This window comes from Oncorhynchus keta, chromosome 12, assembly GCF_023373465.1.
Source record: "Oncorhynchus keta strain PuntledgeMale-10-30-2019 chromosome 12, Oket_V2, whole genome shotgun sequence".
Classification (NCBI taxonomy): Eukaryota; Metazoa; Chordata; class Actinopteri; order Salmoniformes; family Salmonidae; genus Oncorhynchus; species Oncorhynchus keta.
This window is the reverse complement of record NC_068432.1, coordinates 36,591,951-36,617,194: the sequence shown is the minus strand read 5'-3', so window position 1 is coordinate 36,617,194 and position 25,244 is coordinate 36,591,951. Positions and strand designations below refer to the sequence as shown.

Sequence of the window (25,244 nt, the reverse complement as noted above, 5' to 3'; positions counted from 1 at the left end):
TGCAGCAATTACAGCTGCAAGTCTCTTGGGGTTGGTCTCAATAAGCTTGACACATCTAGCCACTGGGATTTTTGCCCATTCTTCAAGGCAAAACTGCTCCAGCTCCTTCAAGTGTGATGGGTTCGGGTTCCGCTGGTGTATAGCAATCTCTAAGTCATACCACAGATTCTCAATTGGATTGAGGTCTGGGCTTTGACTCGTCCATTCCAAGACATTTAAATGTTTCCCCTTAAACCACTCGAGTGTTGCTTTAGCAGTATGCTTAGGGTCATTGTCCTGCTGGAAGGTGAACCTCCGTCCCAGTCTCAAATCTCTGGAAGACTGAAACAGGTTTCCCTCAAGAATTTCCCTGCATTTAGCGCCATCTAGAATTCCTTTAATTCTGACCAGTTTCCCAGTCTCTGCCGATGAAAACATCCCCACAGCATGATGCTGCCACCACCATGCTTCACTGTGGGGATGATGTTCTCGGGGTGATGGGAGGTGTTGGGTTTGCGCCAGACATAGCGTTTTCCATGAAATCAATTTTAGTCTCATCTGATCAGAGTACCTTCCTCCATATGTTTGGGGAGTCTCCCACATGCCTTTTGGTGAACACCAAACGTATTTGCTTATTTTTTTCTGGCCAATCTTCTGTAAAGCCCAGCTCTGTGGAGTGTACGGCTTAAAGTGGTCCTATGGACAGATACTCCAATCTCCGTTGTGGAGCTTTGTAGCTACCTCAGGGTATCTTTGGTCTCTTTGTTGCCTCTCTGATAAATGCCCTCCTTGCCTGGTCCGGCAGGTTTGTTGAGGTGACATATTCTTTCCACTTTTTAAATAATGGATTTCGGTGGTGCTTCGTGGAATGTTCCAAGTTTCTGATATGTTTTTAGAACCCAACCCTGATCTGTTCTTCTCCACAATTTTGTCCCTGACCTGTTTGGAGAGCTCCTTGGTCTTCATGGTGCCGCTTGCTTGGTGGTGACCCTTGCTTAGCGGTGTTGCAGACACTGGGATCTTTCAGAACAGGTGTATATATACTGAGATCATGTGACTGATCATGTGACACTTAAATAAAGTCCACCTGTGTGCAATCTAACTAATTATGTGACTTCTGAAGGTAATTGGTTGGCTATGAAGTCTTATCTAGGGACTTCATAGCAAAGGGGGTGAATACATACCACTTTTTTTTTTTTTTTTCATTTCATTTAATCAATTTGGACTATTTTGTGTATGTCCATTACATGAAATCCAAATAAAAATACATTTAAATTACAGGTTGTAATGCAACGAAATAAGAAAAACAGCAAGGGGGATGACTACCTTTTCAAGGCACTGTACGCACAGAGCCGCAACCACAATACCTAGGTGTCTGGCTAGACTGTAAACTCTCTGTAGACTCTCCTTCCAGACTCACATTAAGCATCTCCAATCCAAAATTAACTCTAGAATTGGCTTCCTTTATTCGCAACAAAGCATCCTTCACTCATGCTGCTAAACATACCCTTGTAAAACTGACCATCCTACCAATCCTCGACTTCAGCGATGTCATTTACAAAATAGCCTCCAACATTCTACTCAACAAATTGGATGCAGTCTATCACAGTGCCATCCGTTTTGTCACCAAAGCCCGAAATACTACCCACCACTGCAACCTGTACGCTCTCGTTGGCTGGCCCTCGCTTCATACTCGTCGCCAAACCCACTGGCTCCAGGTCATCTACAAGTCTTTGCTAGGTAAAGCTGCACCTTATCTCAGCTCACTGGTCACCATAGTAGCACCCACCAATAGCACGCACTCCAGCAGGTATATCTCACTAGTCACCCCCAAAGCCAATTCCTCCTTTAGCCGCCTTTCCTCCCAGTTCTCTGCTGCCAATGATTGGAACAAACTGCAAAAATCACTGAAGCTGGAGACTCATATCTCCCTCACTAGCTTTAAGCACCAGCTGTCAGAGCACCTCACAGATCACTGCACCAGTACATAGCCCATCTGTAAATAGCCCATCCAACTACCTCATCCTCATACTGTGTTTATTTATTTATCTTGCGCCTTCGCACCTCAGTATCTCTACTTGCACATTCATCTTCTGCACATCTATCACTCCAGTGTTTAATTAGTATATTTTAATTACTTCGCCACCATGGCCTATTTATTGCCTTTACCTCCCTTATCTTACCTCATTTGTACACACTGTATATAGAATTTTTCTGCTGTATTATTGACTGTATGTTTGTTTACTCCATGAGTAACTCTGTGTTGTTGTATGTTTCAAACTGCTTTGCTCTATCTTGGCCAGGTCACAGTTGTAAATTAGAACTTGTTCTCAACTAGCATACCTGGTTAAATAAAAGGTGAAATAAATAAAAAATGTCCCCATGGGGATAATAAAGTCATTCTCTTCTCTTGAACATTCTGTAGCTAAACTGGGTCTGTTGGACTACAACTGACTGATGTTGGTAGTAGAACTGAAAGCTGGGCATAGAGGTACAGTAGTGAACGTCTCTAGGCAATAATAATAAATATATCTCCAGTTGGACAAAACTACAGTAGGCAACACTTATGTAATTGTCTGCAGTCACATAGAATGAAAGCTGAACCACCAGTGTGACAAATTTTCAATCCAATCCATAAGTAACCATGTGATATTTACATTGAAAAACATTGCTGCCCATTCTGTGCACCAGTGGGTATGAGAGAAAAAACAGAAACATCCATATTCATCACAGGCCTGTTTGTTTTCCATTACTGCACTCACAATAGTAGGTACAGAAAGACAAACTTACTTCTTAGACTCACAGAGTCCATGGTAGGCCCTCACAGCCTCCTCCTTGTCTATGGGCTTCTTGCTGTTGGTCCATTCAGGCACGTTATTTGTTTCCTATGGAGAGGAGAGGGAGATAAATTTACGATACCATCAGGCCCGTAGTAAAGACATTGGGAGAGTGTTGGTGGATACAACTGCTTTATAAGGTAATGAATAATGCAGACATTTATCAATTAATCGATTTCCCTCTTTAGATCAAACCCAATCAGTGTTTAATACTCACTCATAAACCTCAGTCATACAGTATGAGGGGTTGGGTTAAATGTGGAAGACACATTTCAGTTGTACAACTGACTAGGTATCCCCCTTTCCATTCCCTTTCATTGTAGTAAAACTGTCCTCAACGCACTTTCATACTACAGGCCAGCGCCTGTCTAAGTCTGCATCTGAACCAATCAGTTGGGGAAGGAATAATCAGAGAGACAGGCCATCATCTCTGAGGGTGAGACATGTGAATCATAATCACAAATAGCCTCCAACACTCTACTCAGCAAATTGGATGCAGTCTATCACAGTGCCATCCGTTTTGTCACCAAAGCCCCATATACCACCCACCACTGCGACCTGTATGCTCTCGTCGGCTGGCCCTCGCTACATATTCGTCACCAGACCCACTGGCTCCAGGTCATCTATAGGTCTTTGCTAGGTAAAGCTACGCTTGATCTCAGCTCACTGGTCACGATAACAACACCCCCCGTAGCACACGCTCCAGCAGGCATTTCTCACTGGTCACCCCCAAAGCCAACACCTCCTTTGGCCGCCTTTCCTTCCAGTTCTCTGCTGCCAATGACTGGAATGAATTGTAAAAATCGCTGATGTTGGAGACTTATATCTCCCTGACTAACTTTAAACATCAGCTATCTGAGCAGCTTACCGATCGCTGCAGCTGTACACAACCCATCTGTAAATAGCCCATCCAATCTACCTACCTCATCCCCATATTGTTTTTATTTACTTTTTTGCTCTTTTGCACACCAGTATTTCTACTTGCACGTCATCATCTGCACATCTATCACTCCAGTGTTAATTTGCTAAATTGTAATTACTTCGCCACTATGGCCTATTTATTGCCTTACCTCACACCATTTGCACACACCGTGTATATATTTTGTTTTTCTCTATTGTGGTATTGACTGTACGTTTGTTTATTCCATGTGTAACTCTGTGTTGTTGTTTGTCACACAGCTTTGCTTTATCTTGGCCAGGTCGCAGTTGTAAATGAGAAGTTGTTCTCAACTGGCCTACCTGGTTAAATAAAGGTGAAATTAATTTTGATTTTTTAAAATTAAAAATCCTTCTAAGGAGTATGACACGCCAAGCATATCCTCGACTAACCTAGAAGGTGGGACTGGGAGAGAGCCGCTCAGTTGTCTGATATATTAACTAAGCCACATAAAGAGAGTCATGATACTGACAGTGATCTCTTCCTCTTTCTGCCACATCTCTCTCTCTGTTAGGGAAACGTCTTTGTGAGGCATGAGGAGGAGTGAGAATTGGAGAGATACGGCTCGCTGCCCAAGGTCCTTTAACAGCATGGGGAGATCGCATTAACACTGCTCTTCATCGGGACATAAGTTCAGGTTAATACACTGTAGGAACATTACCATGTTAGGACTGATCTGCCATCGACTCCCAGTATATTACACTCCTAGTCCCATCTCTGTTGGAGGCCAGTCTCTGTCATAAGTCTCATAATGACTCTAGTTACATACTAGTCTATACATACTAATGATCTGTGGGGCTCAGTTGGTAGAGCATGGAGCTTGTAACGCCAGGGTTGTGGATTCGATTCCCACAGGGGAGCAGTAAATAAAAGTATGAAAATGTATGCACTCACTACAGTAAGTAGCTCGGTATAAGAGTGTCTGCTATATAACTCAAATATATATATTTTTAAATGTAGTGAGGCTGTACCTTTGTCTGAACCCAACTAGAATGTGACATTTGATCAAATGTTTCTTATTCCATTTTTTTGTTTTGTGTAAAGAAGCTGTAGACTGTCTATCATGTTTTTTATATTTTATATTTCACCTTTATTTAACCAGGTAGGCTAGTTGAGAACAAGTTCATTTTGCCCATCAACCCAGAGTCACAAACAAGAAAAGTACATCATCTGTGTATATTCATGTGTATATTAAAGTATATTAATGTGCCTGTAGATAACCTTTTGATAAGCAAACAGGGACATATAAAGTGGACAATCAATGCTGCATTTCCCAAGTACAGGCAACCGAAGCCATGTCAATTTAACTCCCAGTTTGTCAACTTACGATCTGATTGGTTGTCTCCTCTTTCTGATGGGCTGCACTGACAATTTGAGTCCTGAGGATGAGGACCTCCTCCTTGCGCACTTCCAGTTCCTCATTGGCTGCTTTGAGCTGGCCAAGCAGCAGGTTGTAGCCGTCCTGCAGCTCATTGGAGGAGCTGTTCTGGGAGGCGCGGTCAGCAATGGCCTTCCTCAGTTCGTTCAGGTCGTTCTTCAGCTTTTTGTTCTCAGACTCCAGCTCCTGCCTCTGTGGAAACACACGGCCAAAGTACAAAGAGATTTATTGGCAATCTAAAATTGAGTTTATGTAATCATTGGTTATCAAAGTGATTAAATACCAAGGCTCAATGTTGGAAAGAATGACAGTGATTGATAGCAATAAAAGTAATAAAGTAATATACACTGAGTGTACAAAACATTAAGAACACCTGCTCGTTCCATGACAGACTGACAACGTGAATCCAGGTGAAAGCTATGATCCCCTATTGATATCACTTGTTAAATCCACTTCAAATCAGTGTAGATGAAGGGGAGGAGACAGGTTAAAGAAGGATTTTTAAAGCCTCGAGACAACTGAGCGATGGCTTGTGTATGTATGTGTGCCATTCAGAGGGTGAATGGGCAAGACAAAATATTTAAGTCTCTTTGAACGGGGTATGGTAGTAGGTGCCATGCACACCTGTTTGTGTCAAGAACTGCAACGCTGCTGAGTTTCATGCTCAACAGTTTCCCCATGTTTATCAAGAATAGTCCACCACCCAAAGGACATCCAGCCACCTTGACCACTGTGGGAAGCATTGGCGTTAACATGGGCCAGCATCCGTGTGGAATGCTTTCGACACCTTGTAGAGTCCACGCCCTGACAAATGGAGGCTGTTCTGAGAACAAAACGGGGAGGGGTACAACTCAATATTAGGAAGGTGTTCTTAATATTTTGTACACTCAGTGTAGAGCAGAATAATATGTGAGTGCTGCCACATTGAGTATGTTTACATGCACGCCAATCATTCGATATTAAACTGATTATGGCAGTAGGCCGAGTATAGAAATAGTAAAACGCCTTACTCTGCTCATCTTAAATCGGCATACGGTCATAATCGAAGTAAGCATACGCTGATTAAAACACTGCTTTTCTGAGCAAACTTTAAAATGATTAAGACATGTAAACCTAGGATTAGGTTAGGTTACCTAGGATAGGGTAAGTAAGGGTAAGTAATCCTTCTCCCCCCTTCTCCCCCAAAAAAGATTTAGATGCAAGTGGCTGTTCCACTGGATGTCATAAGGTGTATGCACCAATTTGTAAGTCGCTCTGGATAAGAGCGTCTGCTAAATGACTTAAATGTAAATGTAAATGTAAACAGCTTAATTTGCGTTCCAGTTGTGTATTTGATGTGCACATGTGCCAGCACTGGTAGCGCAAGCCTCCCTCTTATGCACCATGGGAGTTCGGAAAAACTGAAAGTCTGCATCTTACAAATAATTTTCACATACAGACTTTATAGATCCAAACTCAGAATGAAATTGCCTTCGCAAAAACAACATGGTCACCGTGATATATTTTTTATTTTGATTGCTGATTTTCTGCATTTATGAAAGTCCTTTTAGGTAGCCTGACTTGAGATGTGTCCATGTAAACAGGATTATTAGGGAAATCATTCTTCTTGCAAAGCATGTAAACATTTTAAATGATCTATTATAGTAATCTGACTATCCACAATAATCATATTATTGTGTGGATGCAACTGTGCTCATTGTGAGTAGCTTAGTAAGTAAATCCTTGTAGAGACATCAAAACTATTTGTACTTGATTTTCATTTTAGCTATGGCAAGTAGCTATTTATCTACAGTATGGCAGGGGTAGGCAATTTGATTCAGCCGCAAGCCGATTTTTGTCTGAGCGAATGGTCGGTCGGGGGACCGGAAAATAATGATAATAATTTGTACACTGCAAAGTGACCACAACTAAGCCAAAAAAGAGATTGTATTTGAAATAACATTTCATACCTTGAGACACAATCACGTCTATTTTATTTGTGGGAATACTTGGAAACAGATCTCCTAAATTAAACACATTTTTATCTGAATTCCTAGTGATTCCTGCAAATGCTGGGGGGCCCCAAAAAAAACGTTTGGGGGACCAATTATTTTTAACTTGCAGGCCGGTTTTGGCTCAAAGCCTCCTGTTACTAAACTCTGAGCTAAGGAATGTAGGTAAAAGCCAGCCATGGCTTTCAGATTACTGCAGTTGATAAATGGATTATTAAGATTAAGATTATTAATATTCTAAGATACCGTACCAGTGACTAATTGTGTTCACCTCTCTCTCTGCAGTGAGTCCCTCAGCATAAATAAAGGCACCAATAGTAGTTATAAGGTTCTCTTCTACAGACTTCAAGTTCCAATGGGCAACATTTTGCTTAGCGACAATAGGACCCATGACTCAAACCATGACACACATATTTTTACTGCCAATCAAATCTAAACCCTGTGTTGTGTGGTATTATGGTGCTATTGACCGAGATGCAAAAAGCAAGCCCCCTGTATAGATGGGCCAATTTTGTGGGTGACCAAATTTATATTTATTTTGCCATTTTTCCATTTGGGGGGTACAATCTTTAAAGGTACAATCTTTAAATGAAAATAATTTCATATATTCAGATCATATCACATTTTATTTATTATTTTCCATGTATCTATTGATGTTGTACATTAAAAAAATATTCTAAAATGTTCAAATTGGATTCTCCTGTACTTTGAACTCTTGTACTTTTGATTAAATTCAAAAGCACCTTGAGATGGACTCTTCTGATAATATTGTAATGCATTAGACTTAATCACACTTTTGATCTCAACTGTGCCATAGAAGTTAATTATTTATCCATGCCAAAAGCAAGAGTGGTTCTATCTCACCAAGGCACATATGCTGAACATGAGTTATTAAATAAAATAAATGCTTGCGTGTTCTTTCCCTTTACACATTACCTGAACATCAAATTCTGCCCCTGGGGTGCCTTCTCTCTCTACATGGCACCCTCCCATCAGAGCATCCCTGCTGGAATCCTGTCACGCTATTCCCACTTACCTCTCTCGCTCTCACCCAAATCCTGCCTGTCCCACCGGCATCTCTACCCAACTCTCTCCACAAACCGCTCTATTTTGTCTCTACCATGTACCCATGCCGTGCCTGCCTGCCAGTATCTCTCTCTATTTTACCATGTGCCCATGCCGTGCCTGCCAGTATCGCGCTTTATCCTACCATGTACCCATGCCGTGCCTGCCTGCCAGTATCGCGCTTTATCCTACCATGTACCCATGCCCTGCCTGCCAGTATCTCTCTCTATCCTCTGGAAGTTCCACTCACCCACAGTTTCATAGGCAGGACGGCCAAAGACAGCAGAACAGCCAGAGTGAAGAAGAAATCAAACACCACAAATAGAGACATCCCACTGCAGACTAGTACCGCACACTGTCCGTGTATGTGTGTGTGTATCTGTGTGGTGGTGGATGGATCTGTACCTTGAGACTGTTGTAGGCCAGGTCCTCACTCTCTTGCTCCGACGTAGTCTTTGGCTCAATTCCCTAAGAGAGATTGTAAATCGTAATCATTCCACTTCAGGTTGATAAGGCGGAGGCAGGCCACTATTGTGCAATGTTTACACAAGCACCAAGTTTGAGGATCACGATCCTGATCTTAAACTTAAAGGTATTCAAGACAAAATCTTTTTAAGGTCAAAAGTTCAACCTGCAGTAAAAGCAGAAACTTCTGTGTAGGTATTTTAGAAGTATACAAAAATAAGTAAGAAAAGAACTACACTAGACAATGCTAGGTAAAGCTCCGCCTTATCTCAGTTCACTGGTCACGATGGCAACACCCATCCGTAGCACGCGCTCCAGCAGGTGTATCTCACTGATCATCCCTAAAGCCAACACCTCATTTGGCCGCCTTTCGTTCCAGTTCTCTGCTGCCTGTGACTGGAACGAATTGCAAAAATCGCTAAAGTTGGAGACTTTTATCTCCCTCACCAACTTCAAACATCTGCTATCTGAGCAGCTAACCGATCGCTGCAGCTGTACATAGTCTAACGGTAAATAGCCCACCCATTTTTACCTACCTCATCCCCATACTGTTTTTATTTATTTACTTTTCTGCTCTTTTGCACACCAATATCTCTACCTGTACATGACCATCTGATCATTTATCACTCCAGTGTTAATCTGCAAAATTGTAATTATTCGCCTACCTCCTCATGCCTTTTGCACACAATGTATATAGACTCCCCTTTTTTCTACTGTGTTATTGACTTGTTAATTGTTTACTCCATGTGTAACTCTGTGTTGTCTGTTCACACTGCTATGCTTTATCTTGGCCAGGTCGCAGTTGCAAATGAGAACTTGTTCTCAACTAGCCTACCTGGTTAAATAAAGGTGAAATAAAATAAAATAAAAAGACTGAGACATGGGCCCACCTTGCAGTTAACCTGGTCCTCCATCTTTTCCAGGTTGACTTGCAGTCTCTTCCTCTCCTGTTCCAGCTCTCTGACACGCTTCTGCAGCTTCATGAACACACCAATGTCCATTGCTGCCTTCTCCACTCCCATCTCCTGCAGGGTGACAATATCAGGTCACAACAAAAAACTAGCACAAGTAACTATGTACAGATGGTATAAGGCTGTATAAGACTGGTTCATACTAGTTAAGAGGGTCTTACCTCTACGAGCTGGATTGCATCGTCAGTGTCTCCCAACTCCGAGGTAGAAATGGAAGGATAGTTGGAGTCAGACTCCAGGCTGCTCTGAGTAGAATTGTTTCTCTTGTGGCCAGGTTGGAACTGAAGGGTAGGAGGAGACAAGGGACCATTGGACATCTATCTTGGCATAAGACACTTACATACATACACAGGCACACACATACCTTGGCCTCCTGTAGGTTGTCATATCTCTGCTCCAGTCTGGAGAACTCCCTGAGCAGGTTCTGGTAGCGCAGCCTCTCCTCATCCAGCTCTGCCTGGACCCGACCCACACTCTGGGATGCACTGCTCTCCTGGTCTGAAACACAGACACACAGGACCAGTCCACATCAATCATTTTCATTCACTTCCAACTGAGTCTCTTCTTTTACACTGAACAAAAATATAAACGCAACACACAACAATTTCAACAATTTTACTGAGTTACAGTTCATATAAGGAAATCAGTCAATTTAAATAAATAAATTAGGCCCTAATCTATGGATTTCACAAGACTGGGAATACAGACGTGCATCTGTTGGTCACAGAGACACTACATGACCAAAAGTATGTGGCCACCTGCTCGTCGAACATCTCATTCCAAAATCATGGGCAGTAATATGGAGTTGGTCCCCCCTTTGCTGCTATAATAGCCTCCACTTGTCTGTCAAGGCTTTCCATTAGATGTTGGAACATTGCTGCAGGGACTTGCTTCCATTCAACCACAAGAGCATTAGTGAGGTCGGCAATGATGTTGGGCAATTAGGCCTGGCTCGCAGTTGGCGTTCCAATTATACCAAAGGTGTTCGATGGGGTTGAGGTCAGGGCTCTGTGCAGGCCAGTCAAGTTCTTCCACACCGATCTCGACAAACCATTACTGTATGGACCTATCTTTGTGCACAGGGGCATTGTTGTATTGAAACAGGAAAGGGCCTTCCTCAAACTGTTGCCACAAAGTTAGTAGCACAGAATCGTCTAGAATGTCATTGTATGCAGTAGCGTTAAGATTTCCCTTCACTGGAACTAAGGGGCCTAGCCCGAACCATGAAAAACAGCCCCAGACCATTATTCCTCCTCCACCAAACTTTACAGTTAGCACTGTGTATCGGTGAAGGTAGCATTCTCCTGGCATCCGCCAAACCCAGATTCATCCGTCTGACTGTGAAATCATCACTCCAATGGCGGTAAGCTTTACACCAGCCGACGCTTGGCATTGCGCATGGTGATCTTAGGCTTGTGTGCGGCTACTCAGCCAAGGAAACACATTTCGTGAAGCTCCCGGTTCTTGTGCCGACGTTGCTTCCGGAGGCAGTTTGGAACTTGGTATTGAGTGTTGCTGCCAAGGACAGACAATTTTTACATGCTATGCGTTTCAGAACTTGGTGGTCCCGTTCTGTGAGCTTGTGCGGCCTATCCCTTCGTGGCTGAGCTGTTGTTGCTCCTAGACATTTCCACTTCACAATAACAGCACTTACAGTTTACCGGGGCAGCTCTAGCAGGGCAGGAATTTGATGAACTGACTTGTTGGAAAGGTGGCATCCTATGACGGTGCCACACTGAAAGTTACTGAGCTCTTCAGTAAGCCCATTCTACTGTGAATGTTTGTCTATGGAGATTGCATGGCGGTGTGCTCGATTTTATAGACCTGTCAGTAACAGGCCTGGCTGAAATAGCCGGATCCACTAATTTTAAGCGGTGTCCACATACTTTTGTATATATAGTGTAGCTTTAAAAAAAGGTAGGGGCGTGGATCGGAGAACCAGTCAGTATCTGGTGTGACCACCATTTCCCTCATGTAGCACTACACATCTCCTCCACATAGAGTTGATCAGGCTGGTAATTGTGGGCTGTGGAATGATGTCCCACTCCTCTTCAATGACTGTGTGAAGTTGCTGGATATATGCGGGAACTGGAACACGCTGTCATACACATCAATCCAGAGTGGAGGTCGACCGATTAATCGGAATGGCCGATTAATTTGGGCCGATTTGAAGTTTTCATAACAATCGGAAATCGGTATTTTTGGGCACCGATTTGGCCGATTTTTTTGTTTTTGTTTTTTTTGTTACAGCTTTATTTAATCTTTATTTAACTAGGCAAGTCAGTTAAGAACACATTCTTGGCGGCCTAGGAACGGTGGGTTAACTGCCTCGTTCAGGGGCAGAACGACAGATTTTCACCTTGTCAGCTCAGGGGATCCAATCTTGCAACCTTACAGTTAACTAGTCCAACGCTATAACGACCTGCCTCTCTCTCGTTGCACTCCACAAGGAGACTGCCTGTTACGCGAATGCAGTAAGCCAAGGTAAACTTGCAGTAAGCTAGCATTAAACTTATCTTATAAAAACAATCAATCATTCTGCCTACTAGATATTATCTATCGTGTCCTGCGTTGCATATAATCTGACTGAGCATACAAGTATCTAGGTATCTAACTGAGCGGTGGTAGGCAGAAGCAGGCGTGTAAACATTCATTCAAACAGCACTTTCTTTGCGTTTTGCCAGCAGCTCTTCGTCAAACATTGCGCTGTTTTTGATTTCAAGCCTATCAACTCCCGAGATGAGGCTGGTGTAACCGAAGTGAAATGGCGCTCGTTAGCGCACGCTATAATAGCGTTTCAAATGTCACTCGCTCTGAGCCTTGGAGTGTTTGTTTCCCTTGCTCTGCATGGGTAACACTGCTTCGAGGGTGGCTGCTGTCGTTGTGTTCCTGGTTCGAGCCCAGGGAGGAGCGAGGAGAGGTACGGAAGCTATACTGTTACACTGGCAATACTAAAGTGCCTATAAGAACATCCAATAGTCAAAGGTTAATGAAATACAAATGGTATAGAGGGAAATAGTCCTATGATTCCTAAAATAACTACAACCTAAAACTTCTTATCTGGGAATATGGAAGTCTTATGTTAAAAGGAACCACCAGCTTTCATCTTTTCTCATGTTCTGAGCAAGGAACTTAAACGTAAGCTTTCTTACATGGCACATATTGCACTTTTACTTTCTTCTCCAACACTTTGTTTTGGCATTATTTAAACCAAATTTAACATGTTTCATTATTTACTTGAGGCTAAATTGATTTTATTTATGTATTATGATTTTTCAACATCCTGAACATGATACATGTCGATTAGGCTTGGAAGAGGACCAATAAAGACTGATACCATGAGGTGATGGTGGCGGATGAATCAATGGGCCCGATTTAAAATATTTCGAAAAAAATTGTGTTGGGTCTGTTTTTTCAGCAAACTGCTCACCCACACGACGCAATACACCCGGTCTGCCCTGCCAGTACATGAAACCGGCATTCATAAATCCGTCATTGTCAGTTGTGGAGCTCTTGGGCTGGCGTGGTTAGTGTGGTCTGTGGTTGTCGGTTGCTGGCTTATGGTGTACGGTTGGACGCTGGAGGCAGCTTATGGTTGAGAAATTAACTTTTATAGCCAGCATGTCAATTGCAAACCATAAGACTGCTGTCCTCAAAACAACTGTGGCGTTGTTTTATTATTGTGCTTGTGACAAAACTACCCCCGCAAGAACAATATGTCATTTGCTGGAATTCTCTGGTAACAGCTCGGTCTGACAATTTGGAATCCAGGAAAATGCTTCTTGATATGCCACACCCCAAGACTCCAGTCACCCAAGTTCCAAGCGGTACCAGGGTGCCAAGTCAAGGTCCAAAACTTAACAGCTTTTAAGAAAATTAACAAAAGTTGCCTACTTTTTAAACTCGTTGTTTTTATCAAATCACATGTCAAATTAAAACTACATTTTTCTGTATATAAACCTTAACTTTAGTTTATTTTGTATTAATAAACGCCACCTATAATAAAACTCAAACTTTCATTAAAATTGAGCTCACGTTGTGAATCTAGCCACCAAGTCAGATTTGTAAAATCATGAGAAGCTATTATCTGATAGCAGCAAGTCAGATTTTTGAAATCAGAAATAAACAGAAATAAAATATAAAACATTCATTCCAGCTTCTTTGTTTTCAATTTCATAACATCCTGCCAAAATGACTTGAAATGCCAGCCTATAAATAACTGGTCCATGACATCTGTGACTTGAAATGCCAGTAGCTGTGGAAGGCGTTTACAGGGCATCCTCATTTATTTTCTTTCGCCTTAGACAATACATTGAATGGCGGATGAATATTTTTTTGGTGTGTTTGGTAAACAGTTTTACCAGGGATTTTTACTCCTAAACACGTTCTGTTATAGCCACAGACACGATTTAACCCGTTTTAGAGACTTCAGAGTGTTTTCTATACACACATACTTACATACGTATCATATGCATATACTATATTCCTGGCATGAGTAGCAGGACTTTGAAATTTTTGGTCAAGTTCATGCGAACTTTTGAAAATTCGCATTATCCCTACTATTTCTTGAACTGCATTAGGCTTTTTTAAATATATTTTTTTTAACTTTATTTAACTAGGCAAGTCAGTTAAGAACAAATTCTTATTTTCAATGACGGCCTAGGAACAGTGGGTTAACTACCTGTTCAGGGGCAGAACGACAGATTTGTACCTTGTCAGCTCGGGGGTTTGAAAGTAAGCATTTCACAGTACGGTCTACACCTGTTGTATTTGGCGCAGGTGGATGGATTATCTTGGCAAAGGAGAAATGTTTACGAACAGGGATGTAAACAAATTTGTGCTTTGTGGGCATAGGGACATTTTTCGGGTTATTTTATTTCAGTGTATGAAACATGGGACCAACACTTTACACGTTGCGTTTATATTTTTTGCAGTGTACAATTGCTCAATTGCTGTCCTTTAGATGAGGCTCCAATTCAGTTAAGGCAGTGACCAGAAAACAAGCCATTGCAAAGTTACACCCCCCCCGGCTCAGCTCCATATCACACAGCCTCTCTCTCTCTGAAGATATGGCCGCAATAAAATATGACAGGGGAATTAAACAGAGATTGAAGAGGCTCTATTAGTTTCATGATCTGAAACCTACCCTTGCATGCGTTATTTGAATGTATATATCATCTTTATATGCTCTGGTGGGCGGTCTGATGACTCTTTTCATCCCCATGGTTCCTAAGAGGCCCATATCACACTATGAGGGATTGAATAAAAAGGCAAAATGACTGGGATCATAGTATGTTGCTACTGAACTGATAATGTGAGACATTAATAACAGGGGTTCTCTGGTATGTAACATCCCTAGCTCAATATCATTACACCAGCCTGGACAACATGCTGGTCTAACTGCTAGTAGAAAAGAAAAAGCACAATAATGTTAAAGTACACAGTGCTAGCGCTCAACCCAAGGGGACCCCAGAGAACCTATTAGTAACACTGCAGATAAAGAGAGCAGATTAGACCAATAACTCTACTCTGCCTCTGGCTAGCTATTTCAATTTCCACCAGAGAAGACTGTCCGGACGCTGGTGACATTATTACGAAAAATGATCTCCTTTCATTAACTGCTCTGTGATGAAATCTCCTGGTTGAAGTATTGCACATGGCCTTCAGATAAGAGAGGGCAGTGGTAATGTTCAGAGATGATGATGATGCTGTAAACCATAAGTAACTTGTTATTGACAAAAAGAAGTCCATTGACAAAGGATTTCAAATTAACTATCAATAGTCTACCTATACTACCTGACTTTAGATTTAGCACATATACAGATAGATATTTCAAAGCTAATAGGTGACACTTCCCCAGGTGCACCCAGTGATAAACAATGGCTGACTCCAGTCTCAGGTTAAACAGTTTCTTTTTTAAGTCTCACATTACTGCTGCGTAACTTTATGCAGTTTCTGCTTCTCTCGTCCTACTTCCAAACAGAAACCCCTCTTGTGTGGGGAAACAAGCCATCCCTCCCTTCAGGGCAGGGTTAGCAGTCTGCAGGGCTAACTGTGAGTCTACCATTTTACCTTCAACCACTCCTGTACACCAGCTAATCACTGTGGCGCTATCGTTTCCCTTTTAGGGGTTTGAAGAGTGTAGGACATATAAAAAACACTCACCTTCCGTGCTCTTGGAGTGGTGCAGAATCCTTCGGTTCATCTCCTCCTTTTCACTCTTCAGCATAGAATTCTCCCTGTCCAGTTCCTCCACTCTCTAAGAAATAGAAAAAAGAACAAGAGCTTGAATAAAATAAAGAAATAGAGACATTAGAAGGAGCTGGTTGGCCAGTTCAAGAGCAATTGATTTTGTTTAATCTATTTTCATTTGCTACTTCAATCCGTGGGGAACCTTGAAACACAATAGATGCTACATACTTTAAAGGTCCTCTACAAGTGACCAAAAAGTATTTTGTTTGTTTCTCTTTAAGTGACTTGAATCTGTAGTTCCTGTGTGTGAGGCTCTCATAGTGATGTCAGACAGAGCTAGAGAGCCAGGGACAGCCCCTGCATTGTGACAAAATGGCCGACTCGAAGAGAAGAGAATCAAAGGGCCAAAGAGGGGCGTCCATTACCACTGGGGCACTGCAAAAGCCCACACCCAATGTACATAACAATGGCTTTCTTAATTCCTGTCAGGAGGCCAAAACAATACAAAAATATATGCATTGTATCACTTTCAGGCCAGTAGGAGAACACTGATACAGTCCAATTAAATCCAATTAAATCCATTGTGAGATTGTTAGAGGAAATTCCTTGAGAATCAGGTGTTTTACATTCAGTAAAAACGCTGCTACAAACATTTTCTGGAGCTACTCAGGCACTTAACGGCTGTTTTCACCAACGCGTTTCAGAAAGGAAGGTTTTGTTCATTCAACAGAAGGTTCAGTAGTCCAATAACTCTGAATGATGTAAATGAACAGAGAAAGATGGCAACCTGTCTGCCAATCAGAAAAAAGGCTGTCCTTGCTTGAGGTACTGCACAACTGCCATTCATCCTAGTTCATGTGGATGCAGAGGATTGCTCTCTTCAACACTTTAACAGCATACAAAATCCCAACTATTTGTATTTATTAGGGATCCCTATTAGCTGCTGCCAAGGCAACATCTACTCTTCCTGGGGGAACATATTAAAGCACTTACATTACATATAAAACAAAAGATAAAACAGTGACAGCCTTGTAAAAAGAAAATGTACTTTCGCCCCTTTAGTGATTGATAGCTCACCTGTTCCAGTCCCATCTTCTCGTTGCTGTGCTTCTCCTCCAGCTTCTTCATGTGGGTGTGTGCTTCCTGGAGCTCAGCCCTGAGCTTCTCCAGCTCATCCTGAAGAGAGGTCAGCTGACTGCCATCTCCCTGGCGACTCCGCATCATCTCCAGCTCCTTCTGCAGCTTGTTCACCTCTGAGCCCAGGGAGGCTTTGGCCACCACCAGCTGCTCATTCTGAGTCTTCAGATCATTGGTCTACACAGTGAGACAGGAGAGAGAGCTCTGGTTACTAATATGTGACATCAATTTCAAATCAATCACTTTTTAACATAATTTACAGGTAGTTTAGTCTAGCTAAACGGTTTTAGCTGTGTAAAAATATGACTGCAAATGGAAATGAATATTGTGCCAAAATATTGTCCTTTCATTGAGCCATCTTTGCATTATAGCACTCATTGTGTAGGCTACTAGCCTTATAGAACCGTGTACTTCTACAACGTGGGTAGAACCATGGTTCTTTGACTGTACCTGGTCATCCATCTTTCTCTGCAGCTGGACGATCTTGTTCTCCATGCCCGTATTGAGCTTCTTCAGATGTTGAGCAGACCTCGCTTCAATCTTCAGCTGTTTCAGCTCCCGCTTGGCTCGCATGCGGCGGTAGGCACACTGGATGGTGATGGCGGCGTTCCGTGCCCGCCTGAACTTCCTCCTGGTGAGCCAGCCTCGGACATGCTTCTGGATGATCATGGCTTTGTGGTGCAGAAGGAACTGCGGAGGTGGAGAAGGGAGGTAGATAGCAGAGACAAGGAACCATTTATTATACTGTACAATCAATGTGATGGGAAATATGTAGGTAACTTCAGAATTCCCCGTCAGAGAAATTCTAGAGATCTCAATCCAAAAGGAATCTAGTGTATCTGAGAAGGCACCATAGAAGGCAGCATTTCTGCAAGGTCCGCCTGATCACATTCCATTTCAAATCGGAGGCACGTCGTCTCCAATTTTCAAGTCACACAAACTGGACAACAAGTCCAACACTGAGTCATCTTCTCAATGAACACTTTACTCCTGATAGATCGCATCTGCAACCGCTGATAGATTCTGTTAGCAAACTTTGCATCTGCAATGTTCTTAAAGTGTTTTTGTCCAATTTTCAGTGGATTTATTAAAATTAGTCCTTGTGCAGAGTTGAATGATTTGTTTAACTTTGCAATCATTGGTTTTTGTTTGGTATACAGTTGAAGTCGGAAGTTTACATACACCTTAGCCAAATACTTTTAAACTCAGTTTTTCACAATTCCTGTCATTTAATCCTAGTTAAAATTCCCCGTCTTAGGTCAGTTAGGATCACCACTTTATTTTAAGAATGTGAAATGTCACAACAATAGTAGAGAGATTTATTTATTTCAGCTTTTATTTCTTTCATCACATTCCCAGTGGGTCAGAAGTTTACATACACTCAATTAGTATTTGGTAGCATTGAATTTAAATTGTTTAACTTGGGTCAACCAATTCAGGTAGCCTTCCACAAGCTTCCCACAATAAATTGGGTGAATGTTGGCCCATTCCTCCTGACAGAGCTGGTGTAACTGAGTATGGTTTGTAGGCCTCCTTGCTCGCACACAGTATTTCAGTTCTGCCCCAAAATTTTCAATGGGATTGAGGTCAGGGCTTTGTGATGGCCACTCCAATACCTTGACTTTGTTGTCCTTAAGCCATTTTGCCACGACTTTGGAAGTATGCTTGGGGTCATTGTCCATTTGAAAGACCCATTTGCAACCAAGCTTTAACTTCCTGGCTAATGTCTTGAGATGTTGCTTCAATATATGCAAATAATTGTCCCTCCTCATGATGCCATCTATTTCGTGAAGTGCACCAGTCCCTCCTGCAGCAAAGCACCCCCACAACATGATGCTGGCACCTCCGTGCTTCACGGTTGGGATGGTGATCTTCGGCTTGCAAGCCTCCCCCTTTTTCCTCCAAACATAACGATGGTCATTATGGTCAAACAGTTCTATTTTTGTTTCATCAGACAAGAGAACATTTATTCAAAAAGTATGATCTTTGTCCCCATGTGCAGTTGCAAACCGTCTGGCTTTTTTTTATGGTGGTTTTGGAGCAGTGGCTTCTTCCTTGCAGAGCAACCTTTCAGGTTATGCCGATATAGGACTCGTTTTTATTGTGGATATAGATACTTTTGTACCTGTTTCCTGCAGCATCTTCACAAGGTCCTTTGCTGTTGTTCTGGGATTGATTTGCACTTTCGCACCAAAGTACGCTAATCTCTAGGAGACAGAACACGTCTCCTTGCTGAGCGATATGACGGCTATGTGGTCTCATGGTGTTTATACTTGTGTACGATTGCTTGTACAGATGAACGTGGTACTTTCAGGCGTTTGGAAATTGCTCCCAAGGATGAACCAGACTTGTGGAGGTCTACAATTTTCAGATTTCTTTTGATTTTCCCATGATGTCAAGCAAAGAGGCACTGAGTTTGAAGGTAGGAATTGAAATACATCCACAGGTACACCTCCAATTGACTCAAATGATGTCAGAAAAAGCTTCTAAAGCCATGACATCATTTTCTGGAATTTTCCAAGCTGTTTATAGGCACAGTAAACTTAGTGTATGTAAACTTCTGACCCACTGGAATTATGATACAATTAATTATAAGTGAAATAATCTGTCTGTAAACAATTGTTGGAAAAATGACTTGTATCATACACAAAATAGATGTCCTAACTGACTTGCCAAAACTATAGTTTGTTAACAAGAAATTTGTGGAATGGTTGAAAACGAGTTTTAATGACTCCAACTTAAGTGTATGTAAACTTCCGACTTCAACTGTACATTTTAAAGTGAAAAATTGTATCAGCATCATTATTTTACGGTGGAATTGCCCATACAAAACCCAGGAAAAAGAAGGTGAAAAGGTGAGCCAGTGCCATGACAGTTAGTGTTGTGGTTGTAGTACCTCCTGGAAGATCCTGCGCGTTAACATGCCCCTGGTAAAGGCCTGGATGGTGACAACAGCCTGTCTCACTTTTAGATAGTCCCTCCGCTCTCTGACCATACGATACTGCTTCTGGAAGGTCAGAGCAGCGCGGGTTAGACGCAGCTGCTCCGCATACCTGAGACAGACGGGAGAGAAAGACGGCAAAAAGAGGAGGAAATAAGTTACTGGCACTGATATTGCCATTTGGGATAAGTGATTCATGACGCTTTTTGTGTGATTTATCAAGAAAAATACAATTATTTGTATTGAATTGACCGGCTGCTTTGTTAGTGTAACAGAATGTAGTGTTTCTCCTCTCACCTGCGGGCCATGTATCCACGGCCATATCTCTGCAGGTTGATGGCGGACTTCCGGATCTTCTGGTAGCGGACCCTCTGCAGCCAGCCTCGCACCGTCTTCTGGATCTTGATGCAGGCGGAGCGGAACTTGTCTGCCCTCAGCTTCTCCAGGTAGGCCACTTGGCCTGCTCTGAAGAAGATCTTGGTCTTACCAAACTGGAACTTGTCTGGGTCCTGGTGAGAGAGAAAGACAGCTCCATTTTGTTTCCATTAATTCATTAACTTCAGTTCAATCAACGGAGCATCAAGGCAGTTACATCAGTGGGCATGACCAAACACAAGGTTAATTCGTTTCCACCCAGCTAAGAAATCCATTACATACTGTCCAAAGATTCAACACAGTTATTAACCTGAATAAACTCCATATTCTCTTACTCATGTACTGAGATGGAGAAAAGCAAGAAGCCAAGAGAATACCTCCCAGACTGCGCATACTTAATTCTCCATCATTCCTAAAGAGCACAGCACTATTCCTCCATCAGGACTGAAACTCATGATCTGCCTTTTTACATCTCCATTCCCCAGGTTATACATTCAAAGCTGTTTCCTCCCAACACTGGATAAGTTAACATATACTGTATCAGAACAGACATGCAGTAGGTTCTATAATATAACGATGGACGGCTCCTGAAGGAGTTAGGGAGCTCTGTTGAAAAGAACAACATCTTTCAACCAGGGGAGGAACAAAAGTCATCCAAGAGAGATATCTTCAGACATTCGTACATTTCCTCTCCCATCTTGATTGGGGCTTCTGGGGGCTGAAACAACTCTTTCTTACCTTGACCAGGGTCTCCAGCAGGTTCCTGCACACCAGCTTCTTGTCTCCAACGGTCATATCTGACTTCTTCATGAGGACTCTGTATCTGTTGAAGAAGTCTGGGTACGTCCACCTGGAATCACATAGGACTGGCTGAGAATCAAATATATCAGAAAAATATCTGTTTTCAAATCCTTAGGAGTCAATTGACAATCTAATTAAGATAATACAAATGTCTCCATCAAAATCAGTCTCTCACTAACACGAGGGTGATTTCCGTTCTGCTCTACAACACCCCACAAGTGTCACGGGCCTCATCTGAAGGTAACCTGGTACCGGTTTTAAAAAATGTATGAAAGTAGTTTTGTACCAACAAAAAAAGGGGTTAAATGCGTGTCCAAAAAAGTATATATTTCATCAGCTTTCTTATAACTCCTAAGAATAGGACAGATACTTCAAAACCTTATTTCTTCTGATACATTTTTTCACTGTCTGTTTTGCCATTTATGAACATCTTAGTCAATGCGTTTCTATAGGCTATAGTAGTAAAATTCTATATTTTATCAAATCATTTTTCAATATATATTTTTGATACCTATACAATAGGTGTCCTAAAATTCTAAATAAAATATCTAACTGATCCATGGTATGACCATCGTAAAAAATTTGATATGCATTATATATGCTAGTTTTATAAATCCCAGTGGCGCATTGCTCTCCTCCTGTTCTCCCTCAGGGAAGCACGCATCTCAGGAGAGACGGAATTCAATTTCACCCCTGCTTAGGAGATCGAGAAAGCCCATTACATCACAGAGGAGTACCTTAACAATCACATTCTATTCTATTTTAATATATAGAATAATAATATATGCCATTTAGCAAACACTTTTATCTAAAGCAACTTACAGACCTGCGTGCATAATTGTTGGGGGGTGGCCCCAGCGGGAATCAAACCCACACCCATCTTGCATTGCAAGAGCCATGCTCTACCAACTGAGCCACAAAGCACTACAACTAATTTCTGTGCTTCGACTATCGCACACAGCAGAGAGCGTAACAGTAGTGCTCTGTGTATGAGAAGCATCTTACCTTGATGGGTACCCAGCAGCACTGATGCGGATGGTCTCCAGGACTCCACATGCTCTCAGTTGCTGCACAGCTCTCCTAGACTCAAACCTGCAACAAAGACGGGGACAAAATACGTTTTGTTTTCAGTTTAGATTTATTAATTGAACCATTTTAAAAACAAGCACATCCATAAAAATAAAAAAAAATACATGTAAATGAGTAAAATCATCAAGGATAACACAAAGTCTGACTTATTTCCATTGTGATCCTCTTGTGACAAGATTGGTTGGCAAGATCAGCAAAACGGTTTTACACTGTATGCAGCAAACACTAACACAAAGAACACTTATACAAAGTTTCTAGATTGTTCCACCATCACAATGAAAACCCACTTGCATTCTGGGAAGAGTGATAGTTACAATACACAGACAAGTAAAAGCTGTTCCTCTCTTCCTACCTGAGCTTAAACTTCTCTTTCAGCATTGTGCACATCTCCATTAGGTAGAAGACAGAGACATTGAGAGGATGTGAATGTTAGTCGGCTCGGTGCTGCCTTGACAGACTGACTGTGTTTCCTTACATACAGCCTTCAGTATGTTTGCTACAGTCCAGCTACAGCATGTGACTCACGCAGGCACACCATTCGATTTAGAGACCTTCAATAGGCCCTTGTGCTGAAGAATGCGTCAAGTAGATGCCAACATAATCTGACCTCTGCTTCTTTCTTGTTATTCTGAAGTAAACATTCTGTCTACAATGTGTGCTGTTTAAGACCGATACACTTCCTAAACCGAACATCTCCAATCAAAAGCCTGTGGGTATCTGCATTGACAACATCCCATCTTACATAGGTCATTGCATTTGTTATATTTCGTGTTTTCTCAGGAGTTAGGATATCTAGTGTGCTGGTTAATGTCCCATTCCACACTGCTTATCAAGACAACATTGATTATTGAGTCTTTATTTTGGATGAGAGTTTCCAGTAATAGTCAACATGGTTGTGCCAGGGTGAGCAAGAGAAACATGTATGATTAAGATTAAAGGTAGACTCAGCGATATGGCATAGATGCAGAAAGTACATTTCCACAACAACTAAGAGCTTTGAAGCGTGATGCTCAACTTCTCAGCTGTTTTGGGTCCAGTAGCTACCACACTGTGAACAGCATGAAGCGAACCTGTGCACATGTGCAGATACTGTGTGTGACTGTGTGAGAGCAAAGTCTTGCATCTCGCTCATCTCAATATCTGCGGTGCTGCTCGTGGTGATGTCATTTCACAGAGTCTACCTTTAAGACGAAGATCACTTCATACGTCAACTGTACCAAGGTCCAACCAAAATGTAACTCCCGCTTCATCCCAACCCCTCCCAAAGACACACATACATAGGCTTGGGTGGGGGGGGCTGACACACTGGGTGCCCATGGGTGACTATGGAGCAGTTGTTGTGGGGACACAACGACAGGCAATGGCATCTTTGATATCAGATACCCTCTGGTTGCTAGCTCACTTCAACAGATTTTCCCCGTCGGACCCGGGATTCAATCTGGCAACCCTCTGTTTACTGGCTCACCCCTCTAACTGCTAGGCTACCTGCCACCCCAGAGTTTGCACAGTGCTGAAGGGGACTTGAGAGTTACTCAACAAGAGAGAGAGAATCAGTACCTCAGGCTACACTAGGGCGAAGGCAACCAAAGAAAAAACACAGCATGCACACCCAGGTGATGTCGCTCTGTCTCTCCCACACAATACTCTCTCCTGACTGTCTTTCCACCTGTCTACATGCATGTTCTTTAGAGTTCTATTACATATGGAAATATTACCTCACCATGACCGTACCACATGTTTCCTAAGCTGTGGGAGACCACAGGCTTATAGATCTGATTAGGGAAGGGAGTCAAGGTATGAATATTTACTCACGAGAATGCCTCCTTCTCATCATTAGGCTTGATGCAACGCACATAGTGGGGGGTGGTGGCATTCAGGGTCTCCATGAGAAGCTGCAGGGAGCTACGGAACTACAGTAAACAAACACAGAAGAGGATGAGAATTTCCGCAAACGAATTAAACATCTACGATGGGGAAAGTTCATACCCCCAAATTTTCAAAATACAGACTTGTTATGTCATTGCTTTCTATTGAAAGGTTCAATACACTCTTTAGAAATGCACTATGACAATGGCACAGACAGACTCCTGCCCAAAGGCACGTTGATTGAACTCAGGCCTCATAGTGTCAGAGGGGATGCTAACCTGGTGGCCCACGGTTTTCCTATGCTCCTTGTTGGGGACTTTGGGTGTTGGTTTGGACGCCCGCACGTTGACCCTGGAGGACTTGCTGGAGGAAGATGTGGAAATGTTGCTGTCTTTATTAGTGTCCTGGAACAGATCTGCCATGAGCTGGAACTGGGAGATGGGGGACAAGTTAATCACATGAATCATTCATATGTTTAGCAGCGGGTTTCATCCAAATAACTTATCATAAAACAGATTATATTATAACCCATTTTACAGCTGGATAACAACATCAAATCCCCAAACCACACCAAAAGTGGTGTGAAATTTCTACAAACGTCTTTTTCATAAGATACAAATCGTGCTATACTGCAGGATCCAGTGAAATAGCAGCGTGTGTTAAAGAACATTGATGAGACAACAGTAGTGAAGAGCATGAATGGACAGAACGTCAATAAACCAGCGTTCAGTGTTCAATTAGGACCATTCTGTAATCACATCTCCTCAGCAGAACCAGTGAAGGGGACCAACCAAGCAGCAGCATCACATCTGATCATGACAGATAGAGGTGTACGCAGAGGGAATACTGATAATGGTACATACATATTCCTGTCACAGATACGGCTGGTGTGACAAGACTAATGATACAATCCAGTCCCACCATACATACTGATAACTATTCTCTCATACTCCTCTCTGCCAAACTTGCCAAGAGTGTCTCATTCTGACATGAACATTAACGTTCTTCAGGAAAATGTTTCCTTCATAGCTTTGTAAAAAAAAAAAGAAGCTCTCTGTAAGCTGGATTGTATTTATGGTCCTTCTATGAAGATTCATGGAGATTCCTTGCTCCATCCATCTCCTCAGGCTTGGGGCTTGAGTTAGCAGGGCTGTCAGGCTGTGAGATATTACAGTAATGGTCCATTGTGGAAAGTATTATCAGCTGGAGGAAGTTTCATG

The 25,244-nt window shown here is 42.3% G+C and overlaps 1 protein-coding gene across 4 annotated transcripts in view; it reads right to left on the bottom strand.

The window, feature by feature from the left end:
• LOC118391600 (unconventional myosin-Vb-like) overlaps positions 1-25,244 on the bottom strand; it is a 94,246-nt gene that overhangs the window by 15,301 nt on the left and 53,701 nt on the right. For all 4 annotated transcript variants that reach the window (XM_052458154.1, XM_052458151.1, XM_052458152.1 and 1 more), the window contains exons 15-29: positions 24,303-24,455; positions 23,971-24,068; positions 22,075-22,161; positions 21,007-21,118; positions 20,191-20,402; positions 19,849-20,005; positions 17,403-17,642; positions 16,893-17,129; positions 15,789-15,882; positions 9,988-10,121; positions 9,785-9,904; positions 9,543-9,677; positions 8,593-8,655; positions 5,081-5,323; positions 2,770-2,864 (exon numbers count right to left, since the gene is read on the bottom strand). In XM_052458154.1, the coding sequence (XP_052314114.1) occupies positions 2,770-2,864; positions 5,081-5,323; positions 8,593-8,655; positions 9,543-9,677; positions 9,785-9,904; positions 9,988-10,121; positions 15,789-15,882; positions 16,893-17,129; positions 17,403-17,642; positions 19,849-20,005; positions 20,191-20,402; positions 21,007-21,118; positions 22,075-22,161; positions 23,971-24,068; positions 24,303-24,455 (2,180 nt within the window). The remainder of the gene's footprint in view (positions 1-2,769; positions 2,865-5,080; positions 5,324-8,592; positions 8,656-9,542; positions 9,678-9,784; positions 9,905-9,987; positions 10,122-15,788; positions 15,883-16,892; positions 17,130-17,402; positions 17,643-19,848; positions 20,006-20,190; positions 20,403-21,006; positions 21,119-22,074; positions 22,162-23,970; positions 24,069-24,302; positions 24,456-25,244) is intronic.